The sequence below is a fragment of the Erpetoichthys calabaricus genome, chromosome 13, assembly GCF_900747795.2.
Source record: "Erpetoichthys calabaricus chromosome 13, fErpCal1.3, whole genome shotgun sequence".
NCBI lineage: Eukaryota > Metazoa > Chordata > Cladistia > Polypteriformes > Polypteridae > Erpetoichthys > Erpetoichthys calabaricus.
The window spans coordinates 49,464,129-49,489,128 of record NC_041406.2 but is presented as its reverse complement, the minus strand read 5'-3'; the positions used below and the strand labels follow the sequence as shown (position 1 = coordinate 49,489,128).

General features: G+C 34.8%; 2 protein-coding genes across 2 annotated transcripts in view; one reads left to right on the top strand and one right to left on the bottom strand.

Annotated features, from left to right (window-relative positions):
- cpvl (carboxypeptidase vitellogenic like) overlaps nucleotides 1-25,000 on the bottom strand; it is a 141,185-nt gene that overhangs the window by 32,312 nt on the left and 83,873 nt on the right. Inside the window, exons 7-12 of the mRNA XM_051935769.1 lie at nucleotides 20,277-20,356; nucleotides 20,117-20,183; nucleotides 14,289-14,411; nucleotides 13,922-14,053; nucleotides 8,761-8,859; nucleotides 1,874-2,047 (exon numbers count right to left, since the gene is read on the bottom strand). Coding sequence (XP_051791729.1) covers nucleotides 1,874-2,047; nucleotides 8,761-8,859; nucleotides 13,922-14,053; nucleotides 14,289-14,411; nucleotides 20,117-20,183; nucleotides 20,277-20,356 — 675 coding nt within the window. The remainder of the gene's footprint in view (nucleotides 1-1,873; nucleotides 2,048-8,760; nucleotides 8,860-13,921; nucleotides 14,054-14,288; nucleotides 14,412-20,116; nucleotides 20,184-20,276; nucleotides 20,357-25,000) is intronic.
- The window catches only part of tax1bp1b (Tax1 (human T-cell leukemia virus type I) binding protein 1b), a 1,153,251-nt gene that overhangs the window by 1,127,086 nt on the left and 1,165 nt on the right, over nucleotides 1-25,000 (top strand). The gene's annotated exons all lie outside the window — the stretch shown is intronic.

Sequence of the window (25,000 nt, the reverse complement as noted above, 5' to 3'; positions counted from 1 at the left end):
AGTGAGCTGTGGGTTAGCTCATGTCTCAATGTCTGGAATCCATTAGTAGATGTGATCAGCAAGAATCTAGTCACAAAGAGAACTTTGATGCAATTTAACCAGGAGGTTCAATGGATCTGACAGAGAAGTACCTATTGTGAGCAGGTAGCAAAGCTCATCTCTAAGGACTGGTCTGTAATAATTATTACACCAGGAACTTTAGCGCAAAAGAACAAAATAAAAGAACAGTAAGAATAATAGGATAAAGTCAAAACCAGGAAGGAAAAAATACCCAAAATCAAAAACAATAATAATCCAAAATCTAAGTCATAAAATAATTGCTGCAAAATATTCTGATTGCCTTAAATACCTTTCCCTATACAGTACACATACTAAGATTCTCAAGGTTTTATGAAGTTCTGTCTTAGAATTTTGGATGCTGGTGTTTTCACACTGTCATCTTAAATAGTAGCAGTGGAAATTAAATCACAACTCAAGCAAAGCTCAAGAAATCATGTACCCATGAATTCAATCTCATTAGAATAATGCGAATACAAACTAGCAGCAGGATAACAATAATTCAAAACAAAATTTTAAACTTAAATAACAAGTCCCACATTTATAATGTATACTGAAAATCAAAGTAAAACTGAAATCGTTTTATTTTACAAATATTTAACAATAACAAAATCCCAAAGAAAAATTATTAAGCTCAGAAAAAATTACACATAATACAAAAGCTTGACACTAATAGGTGTAAGAAAGAATGATGTAGGTAGTGACTATTCCTGCCCTTTAGAGGACACATGGGCCCAGGTGTATTCATATGGGATCATACTGTTACCTCGGTTTCAGATAGGTAAAAAGTTGCCATTGAGTTCTAGCCCTTTAAGGTCAATTATTGGTAAAGTTCTAGGTTTGTCCCTAGCCCAAGTGCAAGTCTGCCTCATTTCACCTGATAGATGGAAGAGAGGCAAGAGAAAAAGAAAGAGAAAGGTACAAACATTGGGAGAAAGGAGTGCTTAAGTGTGGTTCAAAGTGGACTGGTAAGAATATGCAATGTCCCATTTACGGTAGTTAGGCCCAAATAGACATCTGGATTTGTACCTTTCTGTTCATTTTGTATTTTGTTCATCTATGTTTTCATTTACATTTTGTGTTCATTATGTTATTAATATGACACCCTTTGTGTAATTGTTTTTCTCAATATTTATTTTGAGTTTGAGTTGGCCCAAAGGCACCATCTATTGTTAACAGTGGGCAATCAAATTACAAATTGTTGGAAATCCCTGCAGAACTGGATGTCCATTAATCTGTTTAGCATGAAAACCCATAATTATATTATGTACATTAATTAATGGAAATTGCATCAAATATTTTATATAAAGTTCACTTTGACAGCTTTGCATTTGTTAGAAAATGAAATTGGATGATAGATTCAAAATAGGACATGCAGACCTTTAGTCCTTGACACTCAAATGATTTAAGCATGTTGTTTCAGGCTTCAAAGAATTGTATAAACTTATGTCCCAAACGACAATGTGTAGTGTGCAGAAACAGTAAGCTAACACTGGTAGCCACACACACACATATTATATATATCTTACATCTGTTAAAAGCTGTACCTTATTACCAAAAAATTTTAAGGCCAGAAAACTCTAAACCTGTATTTTAAAAATAAATTATGAGTAATTTTCACGTAACAAGAGAAAAAATAAGAAAAAGTTTACTATTTATACTAAAGACAAAAAAGACAGCATAACACTACATTCTAACATTTTAAAGTTGTGATTCATAAGGAATTCTCAGCAAATCTACATACTGTATGTACACAGGAATCTTTTTGAAACTTTTACAGTATATGACACATTAATGAGGTATCAATAAAACTTACCCGATAATTGTCCATTAGAATAGCTAACCATGGTTTAATGGTTTTCATTACATCCTCCAATAAATGTTTTTCTACTTCAGATCCATCATGGAAAATTAAATTGCCCACATGAATGCTCTTCCTCACTTCAGGCAATGATAAAAACTTGCCAAAAAGTTTCTGATCCTTTGGTTCCTATTAAAACAGACATACATTCTTTTATTAGACATCATCTGACAGGTTATGGCTTCCTTAAAACTAACATCTGTATCTATATATATCTATATCTATATCTATATATATATATCTATATCTATATATATATATATATATATATATATATATATATATATATAAAGTAAATTTTTGGTATACAAGTCAATTCCTGCAATAATAGACAGTAATCTTAACAAGAGGTCTTTAACATCTTAGGTACAACATGCTAGTGGTAATATTTTGTATAAATGGATTCCTCTTCTGCTATCACTGGTTTTTACTCCACCACAAATCTTCACCACTTTATTCACATGCTTGCTGTGAAAGGTAAAGGGGAATAGTTTGGGTGACAATAAATAAAAACAAGGCATAGCTGGGGCAAGTAAGTGACAGTATATATGCAATAGTGATGAGTGGGCCCCTCCAAATTTGCTTTTGCCTTTATCTCAGCGAAACGTACTGAAGTCCAAGAAGAAGAAGAATAAACTGACTTAATTATGAGTGAATTATAATGGTGCAGTGGTCTTTTAAGTGTCCCTGAGGGATAGGGAAGCATTAGCCAACTATGCTGGACCGATTATGGTAGCCAAAAATGTGACCTAAGCGTGAGGCAGCAGTGCTAACCACTGCGCCACCATGCCTCAAACAACTAAAGACAGAGATGAAATAACAACAAACAGAACAAACTGCCACAAAAATTAAAATATATCCATAGCTCACAAAGTTCCAGTCATCAGGGTACTGACTAGCTATGCCATGCATCATTTTTTGAAGTCATCCTACATGCAGCTGGCACATCTTTTTTTTTGTTTCTTATTTATTTGTGTAGATACTTCACACTTCTTCAATCAAGAAGACAAAAACATCTTGTGAATAGTGGTAAATATTTTGTTATTATCATTTCAGAGGGCATCAAGTATTTTCTGACTGTGGAAGGAGGAGGGCTACTTTAAGGTTTGTTTGCCTTGCTACAGTGCCATGTGGCTAAAGGTGCATGCAATGTTGAGTGTGTGAGCGTACAGAGATCAGCCTTAAATACTCGGCTGGAGTGTTAATAATTTCTTGTTATGGTGAACTAATGTACCCTTCAAATGAAATTACCAGGAGTTTTTTTTTTTAAATTTTTTTAAACGCATGCATGATGGAAATTCAGCTGGAGTATTGATCGAGTAGTGATATTATGCATGCGTAAAGCAGATAGGGCAGAAATGTAAAATATGAGGTGGACAGAGCTTACAGTATGCAAGCATGAACGTTTTGTGCATATGTGGTCTCCCCATCCAACATGATTGCTACAGCTCTATGATGTCATGTTGGCCTCGCAAAGCATGATGGGGTGCTGAAGGAAAAAAGTTAGTTTAAACAGGCCACACAGCAAATTTCCAGGAAAATACTCAACTTTCAAGGTCACCAGTGAACACAACATATTCGCTTCGAAAAAAACACTTTGGTGAATTTCATAGATCAAAACTAATGTTTAACAACAACAACAATAATACATTGTGCAATGCAATAAACACTGACAAAGGGACAGGCAAAATCCTATCCAGCTTCTAATTGTATTATACCGTTTAGGCAGTATGAATCATAGCCACCTACTGTGCCTCAGTCTTATTTATTTATGTTTGGTCTGTTGATTTTATGATATTGATCAGTTTGTATATCTGATGCTTATTTTAATAAGCTTATTGAATATTTAGAAAAAAATTAATATTAAAAAATGACACTATTCAAATAAGTAAAATCATATACTTTAAAACACACCGCAAAATACTCCAACTAAACAAAAATACATAAAAAACAATGTGTTTAAAACCAATCAATATAAAAAAATGATAAATTCTGGAAACAATTATTATTTATCAATTAAAATATTAAGCTGTTAAAGAATAATTAAAAATAAAAAAATTCTCCAATATCACAGATGCATGCTGTTAACAGGAGTAATAGCAAAGATGAATTCTGAACTGGCATTCTTTAATGAAGACTTCAACTGATGAGATGTAAACAAACATGAAAAACTCAAAACTCTGACTGGAACTTTAGTACATTAAGTGGCTATCAAAGATTTTTAATTGACTAGAGACAAAAAAAACTATTAATATTCAAGATGTTTATCCAAGAAAAATGTACAATAAATAAATCTAGATAAAATATGAATACTCAAAGCCTTAAGTGTTTTGTTCTTTATCTCTGTCATCTAGTACTTGATATGTAATAGAGCTAGCTAAAGCAGAGCTTTGTTTATTTCTTGAAGATGTATGTGTATATTTTGAAGGAGCAAGCGAAACACTACAACTGAGTACTGCTATATAATTTATGTGCCTCCACCCTGCATTGTTTACAGTGTGATACCATGTTGTAACCCTGGTGATCTGAAATGGCAGCCCAAACTGCACAAAGTTAGGGGTAAAATAAAAGCTGTAGTGTGTGTGAGAGGGGGTAGTGTATTGGGTTTCTTACATGTTGGGACACTATTGCACACCGTATGTTTGCATTTTGGCATTTTTCTTTGTACTGTATGTCAAGAATTTGTGTAATGGATTCTTTGAATTTGAGTGATCTTTCAGATTTATTTTGAAAATTGTTCAGAATTAATGTACAGTAGTTCATTTAAGCTTCTGCTAAAGGTAGAGGCACTGTGTGCACGGCAAAACAATAAATAGAATTAAGGTGCTCTTATGTTCTGCACAATCTGCACATATTTAGAACATGGTGATCTGCTTCTATGCTATTTCTATTTTGATTAGTGCTGTACAGATTTAAATATTCTATTAGGGTAGAGTAACTTATTATTCTGTTCACAATACGATATAAAAATATGTGAAGCTAATATTGGTTACTTCAAGGTTTTACCTGTAAACTGTTTCAGGAGAAAATTTCTAATGTTTTTTTCTCTTTACATTTTTTGATTGTGGTGATGGCTTATCAATAGGTTTGCTTTATAACTGAATGTATAAACATATTATAAATGTACTACTGGCTACAGTGTTAGACTTCAAACCACAAGTTTGCTGGTTCAGCCTTTACTATCAATTCATTGTGTGACCTTGAGGAAATCATTTAACCTGCCTGTGCTCCCAAGTGCACACAAAAGAAACAAGTGTAAATAATTGTATGGTATCCCGAGCCTGTAAATTGCCTTATATTTGGGCATTAGTCAAACAAAATGATCATATTCCAGAGGTGATGAAAAGACCCAATGGCCATAGTGGGTGCCTAAAGCAGCCATTACAGAAGATAAAATAAAGTTGCTGAAGTATAAGTGTTGCACAGAAAAGGTAAGGGTGAGAAAGAGACAGAAAGAGTGAGAGATTGAGAGAATTCAGCTGATGTTGCAAATCATGAAATCTAGGAGGGGTAAGTTAAAATTTGTAATTTATTTCATGTTAACACTGCCGACAGCTTCATGTAAATAGAGTCCTGTTGCTTCATCTCCTCTTATTGTGTTCAAAAAGCTACTGTTTGCAATGTCAGCTGGTTACCAGCATTTATACACCGTTTGCACATTTTCCTATTTGTTTTCTTTATATTAATTACTGACTCGCAGCCCTCCATTCGCCAATACAGTTATTACAATGTGACATCACTCTTGCAAGGGCTCGTTGTGAGGTGTACAATTTTCATCTCTTCTGATGGTTTTGGAAACTAAGGATGTATCATATTTATGTTGTTTTTTTCTAGCAAATTATGCTGTTTATTGTATTTTGTTTTGTGTGTTTTACATGTTGCCTTTAATGTTTTTTGAACACGAGTTATGCTTTTGAAGAGTTTATTTTTCAGCATTGTAGTACTGACTTTATGCCCATCTAATGCTGGGTGGCTAGGTAGGCATTCACATTTATGCCTGTAGATTCAAGTGAGTAAAGCAAGATGTGAGGTCAACAATGAGTACTTCTTTGTCTTAGGGTGGCTTCTGGGTCTGTTGGAGATTTTTAACTCCATATGCTGTATTCTTGATCAGTCTCCCGTCAGCTGTGAAAATACAAGGCATCTTAGGGAAACTATTTTGTGCCTCCAAGATTTTTTTTTATCCCTTATCTTTTTTTAAAATGGATGATTGTCAAACACTTCGTACTGGATGATTATTGCTGTTCGAGTCAGAAGTAATTACAGCACTGTTTAATGCACCCTGTGTATTCATAGTAGCTCAGTTACAGTATTTAGCCATCACACTTATACTGATGGGAGGCATGGTGGAGCAGTGGTAGTGTTGCTGTATCACAGTAAGGATACCGGGGTTTGCTTCCTGGGTCCTCCCTGCATGGAGTTTGCATGTTCTCCCCGTGTCTGAGTGGGTTTCCTCCGGGTGCTCCGGTTTCCTCCCACAGTCCAAAGACATGCAGATTAGGTGCATTGGCGATCCTGCAATGTCCCTAGTGTGTGCTTGGTGTGTGGGTGTGTGTGCCCTGCAGTGGGTTGGTGCCCTGCCCAGGATTTGTTCCTGCCTTGTGCCCTGTGCTGGCTGGGGTTGGCTCCAGCAGACCTCCCGTGACCCTGTGTTAGAATATAGCAGGTTGGAAATGACTTATCCTGATTCAGACAGAATTTTGAGGTTGCTACATTTTGTTTATGTACTTCAGTTATGAGATTTTCTAGTGACAAATGTAAACATCAAACAGCACCACCAGCTAAAAAAGAACACTATTTATAATTCTTTGTGTAACTTACAACACAGCTTTAAGTAACACTGCTGACTGGTGTTGATATACATTTTTAGAGTTCATGGATTGTGCTTTGCTTATTATGAGCTTTTTTGTTTGCTTTTATGTTGCCATTTTTGGTTTAATGTCCATAACATGTCATCTGCAGTGCATAAGTAACATAGTCTCACTACATAGTTTGAAGGTGTTGAATGTACAAGAATTGTTTTTTTGTCTCAATTCCATATTGGTATCTGGTATCTGGATAATCTGACAATTCTAGTTATACAGCGTAACAGGCAAGAGTCCAAGAATTTTTTTATTAATATGTCTATTAATTTTCACTTTATACCTCTTTCTATTTTTTTTAGATTTTCAAATAGACAATGTTATATAAAAATTGTAATACATTTATGACCCCAATTTTCAAGGCAAAAACTAACAATCAATTTAATAGCCATCTTAGCCATGTATGACACTTCGTGGTCTCCATTCAGGGAATAGAATTTGAGGTGGTCCAGGTATACAAGTACAGAAATCGGTTTGTAAACACTACATATGTATATAAAAATTTCATGAAATTAATATTTCTTGAGGGCGGCACGGTGGCGCAGTGATAGCGCTGCTGCCTCGCAGTTAGGAGACCCGAGTTCGCTTCCCAGGTCCTCCCTGCGTGGAGTTTGCATGTTCTCCCCGTGTCTGTGTGGGTTTCCTCTGGGCGCTCCGGTTTCCTTCCACAGTCCAAAGACATGCAGGTTAGGTGAATTGGCGATTCTAAATTGGCCCTAGTGTGTGGGTGGTGTGTGGTTGTGTTTGTGTGTGTCCTGCGGTGGGTTGGCACCCTGCCCGGGATTGGTTCCTGCCTTCTGCCCTGTGTTGGCTGGGATTGGCTCCAGCAGACCCCCCGTGACCCTGTGTTCGGATTCAGCGGGTTGGATAATGGATGGATGGATGGAATATTTCTTGAGAAGGATTAGGGCCTTTTGCAGGGGCCTAACATTTCTGCACATGTTTGGGTTTTATTAGCCTGTTCGTGGCAGTTTTATGTTGTGCTATGTTATTTTAGTAGCATGTGAAAAGGGGATGCAAACAGACATAACGGTGTTGCAATCAGTGTTTTTCTGCAGTGCTGTTGTCTGTGACCATACTGGTAAGATAGCAACACCCAAAACAATGCACTATGGTCTGTAAGAATGCCCACTTTTTGTGAGAGTTAACACGTTGTTTGAGTGCTAAGGTGAGAGTTACAAAAATGTATGGCAGTAGATGCATTGCTCTTATGATCAGGGTTACAATAGTTAGGTTTTGAAATATCACTTATGTTTGAAAATGTGAACAAAATAACTATGTGTGTGCTGTGTAAACATTTAATGTATTACTGAAGTGAAGTTGTGTAACTAATCAAAAAGAAACATACTTTTACTTGATTGGTTAAGTATGTTGAAGAAAGGTAAAAAAACTAAAATAAATGCAGCGTACGTTTGAGGAACGTGAAGCCTGCTAACATGAAGGAAAAACCCAACTACCCAACACCCTATAAACAAAGAAGGAGACCACTTCATAATGGGACATTTGCTTTGCTTTGTTTTCTCATCACAGTGCTCAATCCTGCTCTCTGCTTACTGGATCTGCTTCCACATAACTCAAATGGGCTTCTTTCAAGTGAATTTAAGCAGTCAACATTAAAAAGAATTCTAGCTAAGTGTAGTTGTTCAGTTTAGTTTTTGGAGTTGTTGTCCTTTGATGCCAAGGAGGATGAAGGGACACTTTGCTGTTTATTAACCGAAAAATGTAAAAAAAAAAAAAAGATGGACTTTTAAATAAGCATGTTTTAGAGTGTTATTTTATATTTATTTTGTTGTTTGTAATTTTAAGTATATTCTACATAGTTTTTATGTATATATAATTGATTTAATTGTGTATAAAGTTTCTTGGGATAAATAAAAGAACTGCTGATTATTTACACTATAGCTACCAAGCAATCCTGTGTTAAGCCTTCTACACAATAATTAAGTATGTACGTAAGTAAGTAAGTAAGTCAGAAAGTACCTGACACTGAAGAAAGTTGAAGTAGTTTGTACAGCCGGTAACATTCTGGTAAAAAGATGGATACTGGGAAAGGTCTCCATTTAACAATAGATCAAAAACCTACAAAGAATAAAAGTTAAAAAATAGCAGACATTATTCTAGATGGAAAATCTGTTTCACAGAACTTTATAAAGCACTAGACGCAAACTAATTAGAAACATGTGGTGAACATCCCACCTCCCATTATCTTAAAAGGCTAATCTATATCATACGCACAATGTAATGTCATTGAAGGCTTGATGAAAAACACTTTGATGAACAAGAAAATGTTTTTGTTTCTGCATAACAAATATATTTCACACTAGAAAAAGTTTATTTGCATTGTCAAATAACAACCTGAGTAATATAAACTGTGAAAAAATGTGAAACCTTCAATTTTAAACAATCTGAAGTAAACAAAAAGATTTCAGTGGTTTCATGCAAGCTTTAGTAACTAGTTAGAAGCATATATTAGCAAAGACATAAAACTTGATGCTCATATCTTTAACCAGACATACACAAGAAGTGTTTAAACTACAGGAAACAAAAAATAAATGACAAATCATGCATTCAATTATTACAGTGTTTGTTTGTAAGTATACAATAGTCCAGAAGTGTGTCATCTATTTTCACACAAACAAAAAAACCCATTTTCTGTGATCTCCAAAATATCAGAAAACAGCATTAAAAAATCTTAAATTACAAATGTACAATCAATTTTTTGATCTCATATTTCTGTATACTTAATCTCAAGACAAAAATATATGAGAAAGAAAACCGCTCTATTCTCTTAAATGAACTGGCAACATGCAGCATCATTTAGTTGATGAATACAGGAAGAATAAAAAATGTTTCAAAATCTAGCCACCTTTGATTACAACAGCCAGTAAATACAAAAAGAAATACTAAACTTGTTTCTGGCATACTTAAGGGATCCCAAGTGCATTTCTTAATCATAATTATTATATACTTAACTCTATATGTTTTTATATTGGGAAAAGGATGTTAAAGATAGAGCTGCCAGGCAAGAGGAAGGCCTAAGAGAAGGTTTATGGATGTGGTGAGAGAGGACATGCAGGTGATGGGTGTAACAGAGCAAGATGCAGAGGACAGAAAGATATGGAAGAAGATGATCCGCTGTGGCAACCCCTAACGGGAGTAGCCGAAAGAAGATGAAGAAGCTTAACTCTATATGTTTTTATGTTAATATGAAAATGAAATAAAGGATTTCTAAGTATAACATTAATTTCACTTTTGTTTTGTATGGTTGTGATGGTTAAGTTATGCAGGGTCACATACACAGTAAACTTCTTTTTAGATCACATAATGGAAGCATATCTAATGCTTGTAAGACTTTTTTTTTTAATTTAACAATTTCACTAAGAAAGGGCATCAAAACGTTCAACAGGCATGGACATACCAGAACCTAATGCAGTACTTTTACAACAAACATATGTTTTGAACAGTATGGAATTGAAATGAGAAGTGTATTTTTGGTCCAAACTGTATTTAAGGTGCATTATGTGCAACCCACAGCTTTGGAGTAACCGATTTACTCATGTAGGCCCTACATATACTTGCTTTTTACATGGCTCTTCCCTTTTCTGCCTTAGTCTATTCCACTAAACAAGCAATTTGTGCAGTACTACATTGCACAAATAATTTCATATGTAACTGTAAACAGAAGAAAAGTCAGTAATTTAAACCTTCAATCTTGGTATAAGTTGCCCCAAGACATGAACCAGTATAGTGCCTTTAAATAGGCAAACAGGGATTGGAATTGACCATAAAAATACATAAACACAAACATACGTATATATTTTAATCTTTATTAATCTGTAGCTAAAAGAGAAATAAACCAGACATAAAATTAAAAATTCTGATTTAGTATAAGCTGCCTGCTCTAATTCATCTACTTTATAAGGCAGAAATATATAACAAATAAAAATAATAGGGCTAGATCTTTAATAAAGGATCAAATTCAAAAAGCCTGCTCTAATTAATGTACTTTATAAGGCAGAAATACATAACAAATAATAATAATAATAATAATAATAGGGCTAGATCCTTAATAAAGGATCAAATTCAAAAATAACATCCTATTTGTAATCAATGACCTTGAAATAGTCTACAACAATATCTCACATGCTCATGTTTGAAATTTGTCATTTTTAAGTTTCTAGAAGTGGGCTAGGACTACTGGTAAACATACCACAAATAATATATTCATGATCAGAAATCTTGAAATTGCATAAAATCACAATCCACATGCCTATATTATCAGTCCCCATTTTTATAGGTTTAGTGAAAAGGAGCAACTTTGACTCCTCACATCCCATTAGGGGGTGAATCACAGGGGTCGGTTGATGTAGAATACACCACTTCAAGTCCTTCTGATCATTTCTGTGAAGACACTTATTGGTTTATTCATTTTTATTCAGTGGGGGGATCTCCTGCACAAAATATGGTCTTAAATGGTCTAACAATGAGGACTTTTCATTTCTAGAGGGAAAAAAAAAAACATACAAAACACAGAACATCATGTAAGATGTATAACTAGACATTAAGATGGCTTGAATGGTATATCATATGTGGGGCTTTTCTTGTACTGGTGAGTCAGGAGGCACTGGACAAAAAAACTGACATGATTTTAAAGGGTTTGTATGTAATTCTTATGAGCACAAAAAGCTGAATTTTACCTTCACATGTAACAATTGTGAATAATATAGTACCGTGGAATAGGGTAATGGAGCAGAGACTGAAACAGGTGGAAAACTGTGTGCTTTTGAATTTGCATTAACATCCTCATTAAAATATATGGTATTTTACGTTTTAAACTTGACTGAATTATTCAAACCCTGTGTTCTCCTGAATACTCTAGCTACTGTCATGTCCTTAACAGATTTGATTTTTACTACTGTTTTGTTCTAATACTTTTTATGTACTATTTGATTAATGGATGTTTTCCCTAAAAGTAAGTCCTCAAAAACAGAATACTTTTTATGTGATACCAGCACACTTGACATGTCTGATTAATGCAAACCACAGAAACATTAATATGTAAAATATAACTGGATTCATATTATAGTGCCTGCCAAACGTTTTCATATGTTACTGGATTATTAATTAAACTCACCTACTTATTCCAAACTGTATTTTTATTATTCGTCAAGATTAAAAAAATTGAAAGACAAATTAGTTATTTGTCAGCAAATATTTTATCATGAAAAAACAATTATGTGCTACCTTCATAAGGATTCAGCAATCTTTCTTCTTGTACCTTGTAGTTTTCACAAATGATACAAACTGTCCTCAAAAGGATATGCAGTAGTTGACAAAAAAGGAAGTTGCATTCACTTCCCATACACTAAGAAAAGGGAAAACATTAACATTTGGAGTATTGCACTGATTCTGTTCTTGACTAAACTGTTTTACTTCTTGTAATGTGATCTATAGGGTCCATTAAACAAGTATCCATCAAAACTTAAAGGGATATTCCACTTTTGAATTGAAGGCATGACTAAACCAATGAATTAGGGGGCGGGTTCAATTCAAAATATCATTCCCATGACACTTTAGCTTCCAGTTTATGACATACCGTGATTAGTCTAGAACCATATGTCAAATGTTATTTTAGCAAAAAAAGCAAGTGTTTTGCACATTTTGAGCATACGGCTGGATAATTGACTTGTTGATAATACAACATGAGTAATGTAAATTGTTTTTACTTTTTACCCCCAATGGACTCTTTTCACATTGTTGGCCATTGCTCACTAAAGGCTTCAATTATATCAGATTTTTTTTTCTCCAATCTGCAATAAAACATGAGATTAACCATCTCCCATAAACTAAATCAGATAAATAACATATACAAAAAATTGTTTTTGAATGGAGTATTCCTTTAACATTTGAAAAAGACTTGTGAGGGAAGTCAACGTGAGCCCAATAATAACCACAGATTTAAATGACTAAAACTAGATGAAAGGTGGATTAGTAAAGTATATCAACAGCTCTTCATAACACTGTCCTGGATAGGAGGATGGTAAGAAAGAACCTGTTCATTTATCAACCTATCCTTTTTCTAAAGGGCACATTTCAAGTCAAAAGATTAACCTTACATTTCATCTGCAACTGGCCATTGAGCACAAGAATGACAAAAACTTAACTATGTCAGATGAGTTATGCCCACAGTAAAGGTGGCAGATGGAAGTATCAAGTTGGAAATCAGGAGCTATACTACTGCACAAAACATTTTCATGGAGTTTGGTAAATTCTTCTATTACGAAAAACAAACAAACTAAAGCCTAGAAGCAACAGCACAGGAAAAAGCAACACTAGAGTGGTTCAGAAGTAAAATAGTCATTGGTGTTTCTTAAGTTGCTCTGTCAACCTCAGTTTTTGATATCGAAGTAAATTCTTAACTTTATAATTTTTTTCTTGAGCATGTGAGTTTGCAGTATAATTATGGATCTGGACAAGATGTGATTTTCTTTGTTATTATTTTAAGGTACAAACACTTTCAGAAGAAACACTATTTATACTTTGCATATTAATATTTCTACAGTTTGTGCCAATGAGACAAAAATGCTGATTGTGCTTTTCACATAAAAGGATTATGTTTTACATTACTTAATTTTAGCAAAATGTCCATACATCACAACAAAAAAAGTTTGATTTACTCAGTCAAAATAAAAAATACAAATACTATATTATATATTACAATGGAAGAGTCTGTCAGTGCCACCACCAATATTCTCCAGCCAGAAAACATAGTAGTACTGTTTGAGAAGAGTCCACAACCATAAATTTAGGTCTAGACAGCTAGTCCTCAAATAACATTTTTTTTACTGAGGATATTGTAGCTGCATCCAGGGCAGGTAGAACATCATTTTGCAAAGATAAGACAAACTTACATAACAAAGAGGGAAAATTGATATAGGGTGATTCACACTTATGTTACTTTACTTACTTTTTGGGAAGAACAAAAAATGAACGAAAGAGTAGATTATGATTGTGTTGCATATACACAAAAAGCAGCACAAAATGAGGAAATCTGCAGTGTGTTTAGCTGTAGAGTATTGCCTTTCTAAATTATTGATAGATACATTGATAGATCAAACAATAAATAATGTATGGTACATACTTCAAAGGCTTTGACCCATTTTTTCTGTTGGATGTACATCACTCCCAGATCAGTTTGCTGCTTGACAAACTCTTTTTGCTTCTCATCTACAATGCCCGTCTGATACATGAACTCTGCATATCCTCCCAGCATCTAAATGTTAGAAAAAAGACATTAAGAAAAGGATTCCCTCACAGCTAAAGTAGGTCAAGAACAAAGTGTATATTTATATAAAAAAAAAAAACACCACAAAGGCTTTCTTACTACATGTGGTAGAAATTATACCTAAAAGCTATTAGATTGATCACTGACAAAAGACTTCCTTTTATCACGATGGGCTTGTAACTTAAAAGGTACTTTTCACATAATTAAAACATAAACAACCTACCATTTCAGGATCACAGAGTCCATCTCCAATTGCAATCCCCTTGAAGTTGATTTTGATTTTAGCTGATGGGTTGTTTTGGTGGATATAATAACCAATTGCTGGGATATATTTTCCTGCATAAGACTAAAAATGAAACATATTATAAATATACATACACAACAACAATGAATAAAAAGCTGAATTCCTTTTATGTCATGAACCACAATTTAAGTTGAGTGCAAGCAATACTTGATGCATAAATGAAATGTGCAAAAAACAAGGTAAAACCTATATAGGCAAAGATTTTTAAACATACTTCTTTATTTTTCTTTAAGAACAATTCTAGGCTTTACAGTACCAATAATATAAATATGCTATGCCCATTAGTTACAAAAGAGTTATGACCACTATTGTATTTTGAAAAAAACTTACAGTTGATAATACAAAGCAAAAATAATTAAAAGGAAAATGACAATACATTGTTTGAGTAATTGGTTTTTATTTGCTCAGATATACTTTTAGTTTGACAACACTCAGTTAGCTTTGTGCAAAGTGCACAGTGTTGTCTTGGTATAAATAAATGGTGGGTGATCTTTTGGAAATTCAACATGGCTAAATAAAACCCACGATGAGACAAAAAGACATACTCTTAGACAAAAGCTGGAATCCAGCGAAACAATGGCAGATTAATTGTGAAGAAAACACCATACATTCCTATGGTCATCCCCAGCATGTTGTGTAGATCAATAGGTCGTTTTGAGTTTGCCATGCACCCCCATCCAACCCTGTGATCAGAGAGTGGCCAAATATAGCAGTAGCATCATTTTTACCACATAAAAAGTGGTTTACAGTCAAAAGAAGCCTCTGATCTTCAAAAGGTAAACCTGTATCCAGGTCACAAATTTATGTATTCAGCACTCAGAAACTTGTCTGTTATTGCTGAAAACAAATTGCTCATAACTGGCGACTCCATAGACTGTAATGTTCAAAAATTCAGCAGTTCAAGTTTGATGTTTACCAAGGGGGGCTCTCTAAAGATAAACAGACTAAACTACTAGATGATGAAGTTTCTAACTTATTTATTTTTAGCAATCTAAGGGCATTAAAGAGGAAGCACATATATATGTGCAAAAAAGCTAAAAGAAAATGTCACAATTTTAATTATGCCCGATGCACGGTGGCCAGACATCCCAATTTGAGCAGGAATGACCAAGGAAGTTCAACAGATCAATCCTGAGTCCCGCATTGTCTCTGGAAAAAAATCATGATTAAACAAAAAATTCTTAATTAAATTTTTATACTGAACATCTAGTTAAAAAGGCCCGCTACATTTTTGTGGATAGCCTGGTGTACTGTCAACTGAATCTGAGTGTTTGAATCGTGTGTGTTCATGTAAGTCGTGTACTCATGTTGTCATACACTTCTTGTGCTCATCATGGCTTCTCATGCTTGTGTGTAATTCATTTTGAAAGTAAGTGATACTGATGAAGTCTTTTAGACTAACAAGGTAGTTTGTATCTAAATATCTACATTCTATTTACATATGTCGTGTTATTATATGAAACATAAAACATGTCACAAGTGATATCAAACATGCTGCACCTAAATTTAGAATAAAAAAAAATAAGTGAGGTTATATACAAAGTTGCACAAAATGTTTACCGTATATTCATATTTATATGAATTTAGTGTGCATTGAAATATTGCATTATTACTAGTACTAACTACTTGTGTAAATAAAATATCAATATTATTTTAACATTATTATGATGATAAGCATTATTTCTTTCGTTTCATATAAAGGTTTATATCTAAAATTTGTTAAAAAAATATATATTTTAATGTAAGAACTTTTCATTCTCATAGAAGAGAAGTTCCAAAGATAAAAGTACTCTGCCTAAGAAAATGTTAAGGAAGTTTTTATCTTTTTTTTGGTAGCACAAAATGGTGGCTGCTCCGATCTCTGATTTTGGAAATATGACAACCCTGGCTTGGTGCCTTGCCAAGAACAGGGCATGTAATTAATAGCAGTCTGCTATGCTTCATTATTCACTGGAAACCAGGAGAGCACCTAAAATCAAGTTTAGTTCTGCTCTGACTTATACCAATCTTTGCGTTACAATTTCAAAATGATTTAAACATAAAATTGTTGGCACAGTGTACCTTGCATTAAATTCATATATTCCAGTTTGTGTTGATGTCAATAATACGTCATGTATTAAAGCTTCATATAAAAATTGAACTGTCTCATTCACATAACAGCATTCTAAACCTTTGTCTATGAAACATTCCTTTATTAGCAAAGAAAAGTTTTAGTTAATACAATTATTTTAAGAATAAAGTCCCAATATCTGTTTCCTTATTGAAAATGACTTATCTCTTGTGAAAGGGAGCCCCCGGACACAGACAGGCAGACACATTACAAGCCATCACCACACGTTTATTTACACAATTAATATAATACAAGTCTAAGTGCACCACACCAACAAACCCCCACAGTCTGTCACAGTCCCCGGCTCTTCACTGGCCGTCTCTTCTCTCTTCCAAACACAACACACTCAGGGCCTCTCCTTGCCGGCTCCTCTGACCTTGTCTACCTCCTTACCCGACTCCAGCCTTGATTGCAGGGAGGCGGCTCCTTAAATAGGCAGGCAGGTGCGGACCACACCCAGCCACCTGCCACACTCTATATATATATATATATATATATATATATATATATATATATATATATATATATATATATATATATATATAAAATCCAACGTCTGTCTGTCTATCTGTATGTTTGTCCACTTTTCAAGAGAGAACTACTTAATGGATTTAGATCAGGCTTTTTTCTAGAATTTGCTTGAACTTTCCAGTTGATTTTGCTACTTCTCTAATCACACTAAGAATCGTAGTTCACTTGCAGGAGTGATATATTCGTGCTAATCCGAGACAGAGGCTGCAGGCCGAGGGGAGGGGGAAGCGTGACGTCAGGAGTAGGGAGCCAGGCAGGGAACCTCTTTGCTGTCCTGTTTCACTTCTATGCAGGCAAAGCCGCAGGGGGTGGCTAGTACTGTATATACAGACACCACACCTTTAGCTGATGCTCCTCCGTATAGCTTTACCAAGCTCCATAAATTATATATTAGAGGCAGAGGAAGTATACCTTGAACAATATTTAATGATGCATTTTGAACATCACCAAAAAATCTAGCTATTCTCTCCTTGTGAGGATCTAATATTAAACTGAATTAAATTGGTTATATGGTTATTTTACTAAATGATAAACACCCTAGTCTTTAGTCTACCATGTTAAGTGAATGTTGCAACCATTGATAAGACTTCTCTAATAATTATAATGAAGTAAATATGAATATGATAAATTTCATATTCACAAAGATGTGAAAACCATAACGGTTTTCTGCTCATGATCGAGTGGAATTTCACTACCACATCTTAAAGACACATGTTGTAAGTTAACTGGCTACTCTAATTGGCTCTGAGCAGGGACTGTGCACCCGATGCTATCATATGGCCACTGTGGCCATGAATTGTACAAAGTGGCCACAGAATATACACCACTTGTATTAGCTAAACTCTACTTATCTAGCTTAGGAATGCTATTAGCACCTAAAGTGCTTAGGTTTTACAAAAGTACTTAGGCATTACAAAATGAATAGTAAAGGGAGTCTTACCAATCTGACTTCCACAGTTATAAACCATGGTAACACATGTAGTATATAATACATTAATGAAAAAAATCAAGGAAATCCAAGTGTTAAACTACTTGTACTATTAAAATTGAAAAATGATTTTAAATCATCCACATGATTCTAGGATGTACAAGCGCTGCAGATTCTATTTTTCCAACCAAAACATGAGCCACTTTCCATTTAGCAGAAGGAATGTTTACTGTCTTATTCAGAACAGTGCACATGGAAACATGAAATCTAATTGTGATCACATGCAGAAAAATTACACAAAATTCTTAATTAGAAATGCTTTTAGGTTTGTGGTTTTTTTTAACTACAACTTTATGTGACCAAGTAAACTTAGGGCTACAATAATCGAATAATACACATACCGCTTAGAATTAAGGCCAAAAAGTTCTATCTTTGTCTCATCAGACCAGAGAATCTTATTTCTCACCATCTCAGAGTCCTTCAGGTGTCTTTTAGCAAACTCCATGTGGGCTGTCATGTGTCTTGCACTGAGGTATGTGTGGAGACAACCAAGCACTGCTCATCATTTGTCCAATACAGTCCCCACAGTGAAGCATGGCGGTGGTAGCATCATGCTGTGGGGGTGTTTTTCAGCTGCAGGGACAGGACGACTGGTTGCAATCGAGGGAAAGATGAATGCGGCCAAGTACAGGGATATCCTGGACAAAAACTTTCTCCAGAGTGCTAAGGACCTCACACTGGGCCGAAGGTTTACCTTCCAACAAGACAATGACCCTAAGCACACAGCTAAAATAACGAAGGAGTGGCTTCACAACAACTCTGTGACTGTTCTTGAATGGCCTAGCCAGAGCCCTGACTTAAACCCAATTGAGCATCTCTGGAGAGACCTAAAAATGGCTGTCCACCAATGTTTACCATCCAACCTGACAGAACTGGAGAGGATCTGCAAGGAGGAATGGCAGAGGATCCCCAAATCCAGATGTGAAAAACTTGTTGCATCTTTCCCAAGAAGACTCATGGCTGTATTAGCTCAAAAGGGTGCTTCTACTAAATACTGAGCAAAGGGTCTGAATACTTAGGACCATGTGATATTTCAGTTTTTCTTTTTTAATAAATCTGCAACAATTTCAAAAATTCTTTTTTTTGTCTGTCAATATGGGGTGCTGTGTGTACATTAATGAGAGAAAAACTTAATTTAAATGATTTTAGCAAATGGCTGCAATATGACAAAGAGTGAAAAATTGAAGGGGGTCTGAATACTTTCCATACCCACTGTATGTAGAATATGTATGCTCTACCAATGTCTGCGAGTTATGTCAAAAAATAAAATGCCTCCTTACATGATATATCGGTAATTAAAAAAAAAACATGTTGGCTTTGTTATCTAAGTAACTGACATCCTTCCCCATTGCTGAAACAAATCTGTTTTTTTTCCCTATTTTGAGAATGGGCTCTAGACGCAGTGATTAATCACCAAAATGAACAGTCTCAAAAAATAAACTTTAGTTAATTTGAAATGTAAGACAACTGGTGTTCAAAAAAGAATGCCATATTTAACATTAAAAAAAAAGCTGGAAACAATTCACTTTACTTAGAAAATCCCCTCTGTGAAAATGTTAGCTTTTTGAATGCACACAATGACTTGTTGAGTATTGCACCCAGGACAAGTGAAGTGTGAGAGACTCCTGAGGCAAATCAAACAAAAACACTGTACAAACATGTAGAAGAAGGGAAGTGTGTGGATTATTCTCGTTTACATAAGCTGCATGAATCTTAGTCACAGCTTCTTGCAAATTATTGAATTTTAATGGAGATGAGCATGTGAAAGGAAAAACTTAGACAGCCTAATGTAGAAGGAAAAAGGACACAGACTGAAGAACAGAAACACAAAGGTAAGACTTGTCAGTCCAATCAAATGTTATGGCAAAGCTTATTCAATTTAATAATTTGACTGTCAGAATAAATCTGTGTCCACAATGTTACAGTTTTAAAATTCTACAGCTTAAGTGATGTTGAAATTTCTCATTTTCTGTCAGGTGGCATCTCTTGAATTATTCTTGCAAAACACCAGAGTACTGCATTCTTTTTCATCTTATTATGTAGTTCTTAATGAATATTACTCTGTTTATATAACAACTTTGTCACATTCCAGGAACTACGCCAAAAAGTTATGCTTACCTCTCCAGTTGCGTAGAAGTCATTTTTCTGGTATTCATAGAATATTTGAAAGAACTGAGTAAGTGCACTGATGAAGAAAAAAATATATATATGTGATACAATAAAATGTACTTAAAAAAAACAATGGTGACGCAAAGATAAATATTCAAATCTCTATAACCTGTATAAGTCCCTTCCTACATCATCTTGGTTGCGGGCAAATCCTTGGTCGTCGTCAGTGAAACTGAATCCAGTGCCAACCTACATTAATGTAAAGCAGTTATATTCATAAATATAAATAAATTATATTCACGTACTTTCAGTGTATCAGGCAGATTAAATAACATTTTTATAAGTAAGAATAAAGGATGTTATATTCACTCTAATTCAAAATCTATTTAAAAAAATGGAAATAAAACTCTGAACTCCAGTATTATGCTACCATTCTTCAAACCAAAAGAATAACTATTACAATTTTTGTAAAGCACTTTATGACAGATGGGCACAGCGACACAGTGATTACCATTGCTGCCTTACAACCTAAACTTGGACACTATGTGTTTATGACGAATACAATAAAGCTATGTTTAACAAACCTTACACCAAAAATTGATTATTTGTGTCATATAATGGAAGCATTTACTTTTATCATGCTTGAAACATAAAAGTTTTTATTATTGCATCTTTTTGCATAAATATATACTGTAAATGCATGTATTTAGTAATATTATCTTGATTAAAATATTTTTCACATAACTAACTTTTTTTTTACATTTTCATAGCAGTTCCACAGATCAAAATTTTTTGTAGATGGCTCTGTAGTCCCAAACATTTTATAATGTTTAGATGCCTAATGTAAACTAAGTGATATCAGAGTTAAGATTGCTTTAATTCTTTAATTCATTAGCTGCATGCCAGAGTGGGGAGCTTGCATTGATCCTTGTGTTGTTTCACTGTAATGTGGTAACTCCAATTTGTTTGATGGGAGATGAGTAAATACTAACATTACACAAGCTAAACATTTCCAAAGGTATACAGTAAAATCTACAGCTGCCATGTCATTACGTTTTTGCTGTGTTAGATATATTTTTTTATTTAACATCTTTTATAACTACCTTCAGTTTTTCTATATACTTTTGTTTACTAGAGATGATTGTGGTCAGTGTTTAGTCATGGAAAAAAGATAATGCAACCACCTTGTTCACAAGTAAATGATAAACCTTACTTTTCTGCAAGTACCGTGTATTCTGAATGACAGAGGATTGCTGAAATATTTAGTAAAACAAATATGCAAAATTATGTAAAGATATTATTTTAGAATCTGAGTTGATTATGTTATGATACCCTGCAGTGGATGGCATGATGATACAGTGGTAGCTCCATGCAGGGTTAACGGCCTTGGTCCTCCGTGGGTGGAGTGTATATGTTCTCTCTGTGTCTGCATGGTTTTTCTTCCACAATAAAAAGAAAAGCAGGTTAGGTGCATTGGCAGTACTAAATTGGCTCTAGTTTGTGTTTATGTGTTCGCCCTTTGATGGACTGACGCCCTGTCTACAGATTGTTCCTGCCATGCATCTTATGTTTACTGGGAAAGACTCCTAGGAGGTTTGAGAAATGCATGAAGGGATACTGTGAAGTGACATAGCCTTTGAACTAAAAGGCACAAAAACTGATACATTGGTACTAATTCGGTACTAAAGTTCTGAAAATGTAACAGTAAATCGGTAGCTCCAAGAAAGTTGGTACTGCACTCGTGTGGCTACAAGTAGACAAATTACTCTTGAAGGCACAATGATACATGAAAAAACGGAGTAAAAACAACATATAAAAATGTCTCCCTCTGGTAATGATACAGCACCACATTAACACATGTTGAAAACAAAAACAGCAGATGTCATATGTCATATAAATGCTTTTGTGTTCACACATGAAAATTTCAGCACATGACTGCAGGAATCGCACAGGATCACATTTCTGTCACTTTTATCCCATTAGAGCAACTCTGGACCTGGAGGGCCACAGTGGGTCCAAGTGTTCATTCTAACCCTTTTCATAATTAGTGACCTATTTTTGCTCCTAATTAACTTCTTTTGAAATCATTTTATTTGACTTGCTCTTGAAGACTCAGACCCCTTAATTGTTTCTTTTTCTTTAATTAGCTGCCAGACAATAATGATACAAAATGAACCAAAACATGACCAACATTGCTGATCATACAGTACCTGAAAATAAAGAAAAATGAGGGTCTCAGAAATGCTGATCTGCTCACGTCCCCAAAACATTTGAACAGTGCTCTTAGAAAAGAGAAAATCAACAATTTCGGAAATGTCTGCTATTGCGCAATGAGAGTAACAACATGCCAAGGAATTAAAGAATGAGTTTAATTAACAACAAGAATCAGAGCCTAATTAAGCAATTGGTTGGAGTGAAATTGGTTGGAGTTTGAGACCAGGGGGGTATTTTCCGTACATCGCTTAAATCATCTGAGATCAGATGCCTCATCTTGGATGAGTTAATGCTGGTGAAACTCATCCGGGATAAGTCGGTTTTTCAAACGCAGCCGTGTAGTAGATTAGTCGAGCTGGATCTAATCATCCGAGATGAATGCGCGCGCCCGCGCTGATTGAAAAGCCCGTATATATTGAGTCTAGAAAACATGACCAGTAAGTCTTTGATAAGCTGTAACAAAATGACGAAAGAACGGGCGCATTTTTTTTTTTCACACAAGCAGAGCAAGACCTTTCATTCGAAGGACATGAAGGATTTCAAGATTTAATATGCACAAGGGGTAACACTGCAAAAGCAGCCCAAACCACAAAGACAGCTGGCAAAAAGTGGCTGACAAATTAAACGCGTGTGCATTGTACTTACTGAAAGCAGCGTTTCGTTTCCTATGTGTCAGATTATTAATTATTATTTAACTAGCAAAATACCCGCGCTTCGCAGCGGAGAAGTAGTGTGTTAAAGAGGTTATGAAAAAGTAAAGGAAACATTTTAAAAATAACGTAACATGATTGTCAATGTAATTGTGTTGTCATTGTTATAAGTGTTGCTGTCATATATATATACATATACACATATACACACACATATACACACATATACAGATATATTATATATACATATACACATATATTTTTTATATATATATTTTTTATATATATATATATATATATATATATATATATATATATATATATACACATACATACATACATATACACACATAGATGCACTTACAATAACATAGAAATCAATATAAACAACATTAACATCATTATCATATGAGAATATGAAGTAATATATAAGAAGCACATTTCATATAAATATTAATTATTAAACAGTAAAATCTTCTTCTATAATTTGCTACCGTGGCTTTTCGTTGGTCTGTCCAGGATTTTAAATCACATGTAGCTTGCAAACCGTTTCACGTATTGAGTTGAAATGTGGTACACATATAATACGTCACGTCTGCTATCCGCTTTATGGGTGATGAATGTATTACTCTTTTTATGTTTATTTTATTTTAGAATCAACTCCTATCTGCGCACACCAGGGCGGCCGTGGGCAGATGCGTATGGTGTATTCACTCCATGTTATCGTGCATTGCGCTGTCACTGGTATTTTGATAAAAGAATTTGAACAATATATAAGAAGCGTATAAATTATGAAACAGTAAAACATTAACATTTAAGAAGTAAAGTTACATTGAGTACTACTGCAGTGCCTTCGGGTATACCTCATTTTTTCTTTGCCCATTACATGCTTAAATGTATACATTTTTTGGTGTACCTACCCGAGAACACGCGACATATAACCGACCGTGGGAGAAGCATGGATTTTAAACACGCGTTGAGTTCATCTGCTGGTCTCCGTCGTGGAATAACTGGTAATGTTTGACTAAAATCTACAGCGAGTAAAACGACATTACCTCCTTTTTTTTTTTTACAATCTCTGAGATCTTGCTTTTTTCGGTTCAAGGCTTCATAAGCTCTTTTATGTTCAATGTTGTACTTAATAAGTACTAATTATCCCAAACCATCATCTTTGAATGTTGCAAGACTTTCGCCTTGTATGTAGATCGGGGTAATTACATTCATTGCATTCCTAGTCTGAATCACAATCTGATTGTATGGGTGGTTACCTGGCACTGTAGGGTTGCCACCCATCCTTTAAAATACGGAATCGTGCCGCGTTTGAGAATGAAATTGCGCGTCCCGTTTTCAATCAATACTGGACGGGATTTATCCCGTATTTTTTTTATCATTTTTTTTTTTAAAGCAGCGTCTCATGCAAATCATCCCACACGCATTTTATGAAGATGCCTCCTTTCCTACTTTTGATTGGGTAATACTTGATGTCATCGTTAGTTTGATTGGTGTTTTTAACTGTCCAGTGAGGAGGGCGTGTCTTTTAAGTACAGTCTGCAAAGTGTTGGCACTGAGATGTTGCGTCAGCGCCATAGTTGAAGCCCCTAACGTTGCGGTCAGCAAGTCGGCTAACATCCGCCATGTGCCGTCTTTCAGTTGCGAGAAGCAGATCATAGAATGGTTGAAACTGTTGCCCCTAACGTTGCGCCACGGCGTGTGCTTCGTTTATACCTTGTGTCTTCTCATTAAACTTTTATCTCGCGAATATGTTATTGCAATCCGCAGCGGGAGCGTTTCTATAAACTTAATTTAAACTTACGTTTTACACCGTGCTTTGTTTCCCTTATGAACATGCTTGTATGCTTAACTCGCTCCGTTCTCAATTGTTTAATGAATTTTTTGCTCTTCGCTGTTTGCGGCTGTTCCTCCATTTCCCCCTACTTCGTTCTTTTATCTCGCGAATATGTTATTGCAATCCTTAACGGGAGCGTTTCAATAAACTGATTGAAAATAGTTTTGCATTTACCTTTTTAGT